The sequence below is a fragment of the Myotis davidii genome, unplaced genomic scaffold, assembly GCF_000327345.1.
Source record: "Myotis davidii unplaced genomic scaffold, ASM32734v1 scaffold105, whole genome shotgun sequence".
Taxonomy (NCBI): Eukaryota; Metazoa; Chordata; class Mammalia; order Chiroptera; family Vespertilionidae; genus Myotis; species Myotis davidii.
The window spans coordinates 257,475-265,672 of NW_006300371.1; the positions used below are offsets into that span (position 1 = coordinate 257,475).

The window sequence follows — 8,198 nt, forward strand, 5'->3', positions numbered from 1 at the left end:
TTTTAGAGAGAGGGAGAGGGAGAAACATCTATAGCTGCTTCCTGTATGCCCCTTACTGGGAATTGAACCCACAACCCAGGCATGTACCCTGACAGGAAATCGAACTGGCCACCTCTCCATGCATGTGACAACTTCCAATCAACTGAGCCACACTGGCCAGGGCCGAACGATGTATCTTACAGACCTATCTGTAAAAGCACATACACAGCTCCTTCTAAATGAGCCAGTTTTGTAGACCTTAGGGCAGGGGTTGGCAAACTTTTTGACTCGAGGGCCACAATGGGTTCTTAAACTGGACCAGAGGGCCGGAACAAAAGCGTGGATGGAGTGTTTGTGTGAACTAATATAAATTCAAAGTAAACATCATTACATAAAAGGATACGGTCTTTTTTTTTTTTTTTTTAGTTTTATTCATTTCAAACGGGCCGGATCCAGCCCGCGGGCTGTAGTTTGCCCACGGCTGCCTTATGGTGTTTCTAATGTCTGATTTAGGAGTAATGCTACAATTAGTCTTACACATGTCACTTCTCACATGTGAGTACTTACAAGATAAATTTCTGTAAGTGGAAATGCCAAGTAAACACAGTCAACAGATACTGAAATTTCAAATTTTGACATTTTGATAAATTACTTCCTATAGAGGTTGAATCAAATCATACTGTTCTACACATGTTAGATATGGCATAGTAAAATATTCCTATATAATAAAAGGCTAACATGCAAATTGACCAAATGGCAGAACTACTGGTCGCTATGGCTCGCACTGACCACCAGGGGGCAGACGCTCAACGCAGGAGCTGCCCCTTGGTGGTCAGTGCACTCCCACAGGGGCAGCGCTTCTCAGCCAGAAGCTGGGCTCACAGCTGGCAAGCACAGTGGTGGTAGTGCCTCTAGTATATAATAAAAGCCTAATATGCTAAGTGTCCGACCATTCATTTGGCCAGTCGCTATGACACACATTGACCACCAGGGGGCAGATGCTCCCACTGGTAGGTTAGCTTGCTGCTGGGGTCCCGCCCATCGGGACTGGGCAAGATGGGCCGGACATGCCCTGAAGCCCTCCTGTGGTCCCTCCCTGGCCTGTCAACCTCCCTCAGTCCCTTCCCGGCCAGCCAGCCCCGATTGGGACTGGGTGAAAAGGTCCGGACATGTCCTGGATGAATCTGCACTGGGTCGGTTTCAGCCTGATCCCCACAAGCCAAGCCGAGGTGCACTCCACTGGTGCACAAATTTGTGCACTGAGCCTCTAGTATACTATAAAAACACAATAGTGAGGTCAGTGTGGTAATGGCACAGTAACAACCATAAACACTCTAGTTTATATGATACCCTTATATAAACTAGTACCATACTATTTTAATTATTATAGTTTCTCAATACTTAAAAATCAGAGAGGGTTATTCCCTCATTATACTTTTCAGGATTTATAAAAACTGCATTAAAAACCAAAAATCACTTTTGGATGTTTGGATCATGCAACTTTGAATATTTCATCCAGAGAGTAGACTTCATAAAGCCAAGTGTCATAATGGTTGCTCACATCTACCCAGTGTTAACATGCTTAGGGGGAAAAAACACCCACAGTGGTCATGGGGGAGGAGGTGAGAGATTGGGACTTTACCTTTATAACCTCTCATCTATACCTATATACAAATATATATAAAAATAGAAATGACAGAAATAATCATACCCAATGTTTTACTTTTGAAAAATTCTAGGTAAGTTGATATGTTTTCTTATTCTTTCAAAACAAATAGAAAATTAGTTTTTTACAATTTGATTTACTAAAATTTTTGTGTTTAAGTCTTTTCTAAGCAATCCTTAAAACCAGTTTGTTTAAGGTTTACCTTCAAACTTCTAGTACTGTCTTATTACAAAGGTAAAGTAATTAAAGAATGCATCAAAAAGCCCTGGCCAGGTTGCTCAGTTGGTTGGGGCATTGTCTGGTACACTAAAAGGTTGTGGGTTAGATTCCCAGTCAATATACATTCCTAGGTTGTGGATTTGATCCCCAGACAGTGTGCATATGGAAGGCAATTGATTAATGTTCCTCTCTCACATCCGAGGTGTCTCTCTCTCTCTAAAGTCAATAACCATATCCTCATGTGAGGATAATAAAAACAAAAAGAATGCATCAAAGAGAAACACTTTACATAGTGAGATGCAGTTTTAAAAATGTCTTCAATTGTGTATTTTGTATAAGCTAAATGTGGGTAAAATACGGCAGTATTGCATTTATAGTCTTACCATCTTTTCCAATTGAGGAGTCAAGCAACAAGATACATTACTTAGTTAGATGACAAATGGGCTATACAGAACCTGAAACACTTCTTTACAATGCTCTACATTCATGAAATGCCCAAATAAGTAAATTGAACAAGTGGAAAAACAAATCTCCAAATATTTGCTCTCCAATGCTAAGATGACTCTGATATTAGAAAAAAAACCAAACACCCAAATATTAATTTGCTCTTTCATAAAGTTTTTAATAATCTATCATTTTCTTACATGTATACTAGTAACCTTAAGACAAATATTTACTACCAAACATTAAATACTGTACAATTTATAAAAATATAATTTTAAGAATTTGGAGTAATAAAGAGAAGATATCTATATCAAATTGATTAAATAAGAAATATTCTATTTTTTAAGAAACTTAACTAGAAAACAAGAAATGTCTAATCTGTCTAAGGGAACACTAAAATCTTTTACTGAAGCCTGAGACATTACTATTTGTGTTCAAGCCTTCATCTACCTAGTTTTAAGTAAACCTTAAAAAAGATTTCCCAGTACATGTAAATAAGACTGCTAAACAGAGTACATGACTGGAAGGAAAGGACTAAGCTAGAAGGTGAAGTTGTGAATAGGGATATGCCTTATTTTTATATCCCCTGGGCACAGTATAATACCTAGCTCAAAGTAAAAATGCTTAAGCAATGGTTGTTGCTTTGAACTAGGCAAACACTCATTTGTACCTGTGGTCCAATTTGCACTCTAATTGAGCTGTAGTCCTTTTCTTGGTCCTTGACCTTAAGTTGAGTAACAAGGCAATGTGCATATACTTCTTAAATCAGCCTTTTGACAGGATTCTCAGAACTGAATCTATCAATGGCCTGTGAATCTTCTCTTATGGGGTCTGATTCTTATTTCTTAGATAACAGTTAATATCAGTGTATGAAAGTAATGCATTTTCAGTGCAGGGTAAATATGTTCACATGAGTAAAAATGGAATAAAGGCCTTGCTTTTCCAGGTTTTAAATAACAGATACATAGCATCTTATATTATGACAATTATCATTTTTAAACACTGAACATAATACACTGTAATACAATGCAAGGTGGTAGGCTTCCATTTTAGGAACAAAAATAAATTTCACATAAAAAAAAGATTTATTTTACATTCACATAAAATACATTTAGAATAAATCTAAATTTTTAACATTAAAGTATTTAGAAATAATATAGAGAAGCTTTTAAGATGTGTAGTTTGCATCCTGTTCCAAAACTCTTTTCCTATTACTGATCATCACCTCGCTGTCTTAAATTTCTAGATTTTCCATTTTCCACTTTTCTCTTTTTGAATACTGGGGCCACTCCATCTGCCACAACTCCAAGAGAAGTGACTGTTTTTTCTTTAAAAACTACTTTGGGTTCCTCACCAACAGCAGCTTCTGAAGTTGATATATATTCATTTTCAGTGGTTGGAAGTTCCAAATCTACCTCCTCACTGGAATAGAAAATAAAAATAAAACCATTACTTGACAAAGATTAAGACAAACTTTCACATAACTGGTCGGTCCACCAAAGCCCCAAGATCACTTTTCTAATAGTGGGAAGTTAGCCATTTTAGAGTAGGAAACTATTTTAAAATAAATTATTTAAGATACTAAATACTTATTTATGTGGACACACCAGGAAAACTCCCATCTATTCTTTTATTCCTGTCGCACAAAACATGTGTCATTTAAGGAAATGCTTGTGCTTATGTATGATTAACAGTACAGTTATATAGGTGAATAAGTGAGATGTATTTATGGAAAATGATTTTGCCACGGACTGACAAGACCTATGGGGGCTCACACAGCACAAGATGAAAACCATGGAATGTCAATGGCCTAGTGTAGTAACAACTCTATGCGGCTGTTTGCCTACCACCCTTTTACTAAGGAACTAGCCCCCTTCAACTGTCCATATGGTTACTATAAATATTCAGTTGACTAGTCCACAGATCAATACCTGTTTAACACGAGCATAATAAACCCATCACTCCATTCCCTGAGCTTTTTGAACATGGACCAGAATGATCATTATGTTTAACTTTTTAGTGGCTAGACGTATAAAACCTGTTGGGAACTACATATCCTCCCTATTTAGAGAAAGGAGTTCTACAGAGATTAGGGATGGAAGATGGAGAATTCTGCCAATGTTTCAGGCCTGGCCAGTAATTCCTGAGGCCCAGCTCAATTCCTGCGTCTCCCAGAGCTTACAAATAATGTGTGAAAATTTCCCAAAAGTGGGGAGAGATTTGTACATCAAGTTGAAGCTAATATAGGTCACCTCAAAATTGTAATCCAAAAAGATCTTCAAAACACATTTTAATGAGACTGTTTAACATCTAAGACAAAGAAAGAATTTTAAAAGCAGCAAGTGAAGAAAATTTTACTCATACAAGAGAATTTCATAAGGCTACCAGAGAGTATCTCAGCAAACAATGCAAGCCAGAAGAGAATGTGATGATATATTCCAAGTGTTGAAAGGAATACAATGCTAATCAAGATTACCTAGCCAGTTAAGGTGTCTTTCAGAAATGAAGGCAATAAAAACTTACCCTAATAAAAAAAATCTGAGGTTATTCTGCTTTACAAGAAATGCTGAAAGGAGTTTTTAAGCTGAACTGAAAGACTGCTAATTACTAACATAAAAACATACCCCCCAAAATGGTATATAGTCAGAAAATACAAAGCATATAGTCAGAATAAACGAAGACTCTATTAGGGTTGTGTGTTAACTACTTAACTCTAATATAAAGGTTAAAAGACAAATACATTAAAACCAGACTAGCTAAAACTATTTGTTAATAGGTACACAATATATGAAGATGTAAATTTTGACATCAAAAACATAAAACAGAAATAAAAATGTATTTTTTGTGACTGAGGATGTTATCAGACAGTGTGAAATAGACTGTTTTATATATACAAGAAGTTTTATATAAGCATCATGGTAATCACAAAACAAAAAACTAAAATAGATTCATGAGATATAAAAGAAGGGAATAAAAGCATACCACTGCATAATCACATCAATTCAGCAAGAGAGAAAAAAGGAAAAAGGGAACTACAACATAGCCAAAAAACAATTGATAAGATGGCACTGGTAAATCCAGATATTATTCTAAATTTAAATGGACTGAAGTCTCTAATCAAAATTATATTCAAAAAGCAATGCCAAAAATTATAGAAAGTTTACTGTATTACCATATGTTTTAAATGTTAAAGTCTTTATGAAATACAAGATTTTAGGGGAAAATATAGATTACTGAAACTGATTAATACTCAAGAATAAGTAGTTGAAGCTATAACCTCAACCCCCTGCTCTTTCCCCCAAAACAGCAGCTGCAGTACATAATAGTTGACATCTTAGGTGATCTATGTGCCAAGTGCGTACATGATCCTATATGTGTTAATTTGTCTTTTCTAATGTATTCCACACAACAAATTAGAAATTAGTTGGGAACTATAACTTTTACAAATGAGAAAATTGAGGCTCAACGGGATAAGGCAACTTGTCCAATGTCACAGATAGTAACTAAGAGACTAAAGAAAGATATAAAAAAATTACCTCCCTCCTAGAACTCCATAACCAGCTTTTACTAGTAATTTCTATTAAACTTTCTAATCCCAGAGGAACTATTAAATTATTCAAGAACATTAAATAAGGAAAAGCTATCTCACTTTTTATTTAGCATAAGTCAAATATCCAAACCTGATAAAGATATCACTCATTTTACAAAGAAGAACAAAACTACAGACCACCATTTCCCAATCTGTTCCTCATATCAAAGCTATGACTACTGAAATTTATCAAAATCAATTTCTGATAATTCTTGAAGAATCCAGAAATAAAGCACACATCCTTAACATAATAAAAATAACATAATAGGCTTAAGATCAACAGTCAATATAATCCTCCATACAAATTTTAGAGACATTTGCACTGAAATCAGAAACAAAACATGAATGCCCACTGTCATCACTATTATATAACACTGGGTTTAAAATCTAACTAAAGCAAATAGGAAATGAAATAAATAGGGAGCAAAATCGAAAGAAAAAAAATCACAAAATATTTGCAGAAAAGTTTGTGCATGGAAAACTCATGACTCAGAATAGTAGTTTTTTAAATAAAATAACTCAGCAGCACAACAGGACACAAGCTTTTTCATACATATTTACTAATTAAAGAAATAATAAGAAATGGATAAAATCCACAATTTAAAAATTAATTAATGTACTTAAAACACACTTACTAAGCATCTATTATGTGCTAGGCACTGTTTTTAGTTCTGGGGTTACATCAGTAAACCAACTAGACTAAGTGGCTACCTAGCTTACATTCAAGAAATGCAAATGTGAGACTTACATAGAGGCAGATACAAAAACTATAAAACCATACAAGATGACTTGAGTAAAAGGAGAGAGACAACATTTTTGGATGGACAATGTAATACTGAATACATGCCAGTTTTCGCTGAGGGGGTCCAATGGAAGAGGAACTTTCAAAACTGCTAATAAAGTATAAATTTGTATGATACTCCTAATCTTTAAACAGCTATTCCATTCCTAGAAATAGTAATGTGCACAGAATAATATCCTATATAATAAAACCTTAATATGCAAATTGACAGAATGGCGGAACAACCGGTTGCTATGATGCACACTGATCTCCAGGGAGCAGCTCCACCACCAAGGGGCAGGTGCTCAACACAGGAGCTGGCCCTTGGTGGTCCGTGTGCTCCCATAGCTGGAGCACTGCTCAGCCAGAAACTGGGCTCACAGCTGGCGAGCGCAGCGGCAGTGGCGGGAGACTTTCCCACCTCCATGGCAGCGCTAAGGAGCAGCAAGCCAAGCAGTAAGGAGCGAGCAGGCGGACAGTTAGGAGCAAGGGGTCTCAGATTGCAACAGGGATGTCCGACTTCCAGTTTAGGCCTAAATCAGCAGTCGGACATCCCCAAGTGGTCCTGGATTGTGAGAGGGCGCAGGCCGGGCTGAGAACCCCACCGCCCCGCGCCCCAAAATTTCATGCATCAGGCCTCTAGTATCTATATAATAATCAGAGTAAGTTATAGAAACAAAAAAATGTGGAAATAACCTAATGTCAGCAGAAAGAGAATGGCTGAGTAAAATCAATGCACATCTAAATGACTACATATTATATGGCAATTTAAAATAACATTTATAAAATTTTAACAAAATAGGATATTTTATGCTTTTCTTCATTTAAAAAAGTCTTTTATAATAAACATGTATGTTATTTTTAGAGGAAAAAAATCCTTAAGAAATTAGGCTAATCTACTTAGGGAGTCAGACATAATCCATCACATACCAAACTGGCTTAGTGATTAAAATTTAACAAGAATGGCTTTAGAATATAGTTATCACAAGAAAAAAATACTCAAAATCTGAGAAATCTCAACTTTGCAGAATAGTAGATATTGGTATAATAGGACAATCTTCTTATTTTAAGTCACTTAAGTCACTTAGGTCTGAAGTAATGTAGTCTATTATTTCTGCAACTTCAAAATACACAATTTACTTATGGTACCTGCATTAAATACACATTTCCCAATATTTAATATATACAATTTCAATGTTTCATAATAGTAACAATTATCTTACTTTAAATCATTTTTTGTTTTTTAGTTAGTTGACATACATTAATTTCAGGTATACTACCCAGTGATTAGACATTATATAACTTACTAAGTGATCATCTTGATGAATCTTGTACCCATCTGTCACCATACAGTTATTAAAATACTAGAGGCCCGGTGCACAAATTTTTTTTTTGTTAGTTGACATACATTAATTTCAGGTATACTACCCAGTGATTAGACATTATATAACTTACTAAGTGATCATCTTGATGAATCTTGTACCCATCTGTCACCATACAGTTATTAAAATACTCTAGGC

General features: G+C 35.5%; 1 protein-coding gene across 2 annotated transcripts in view; it reads right to left on the reverse strand.

The window, feature by feature from the left end:
* Positions 1 to 2,461: 2,461 nt before the first annotated feature.
* The window catches only part of WBP4 (WW domain binding protein 4), a 38,740-nt gene continuing 33,003 nt past the window's right edge, over positions 2,462 to 8,198 (reverse strand). For both annotated transcript variants that reach the window (XM_015572595.1, XM_006776935.2), the window contains one exon: positions 2,462 to 3,730. In XM_015572595.1, the coding sequence (XP_015428081.1) occupies positions 3,520 to 3,730 (211 nt within the window). In that variant the 3' untranslated portion in view covers positions 2,462 to 3,519. The remainder of the gene's footprint in view (positions 3,731 to 8,198) is intronic.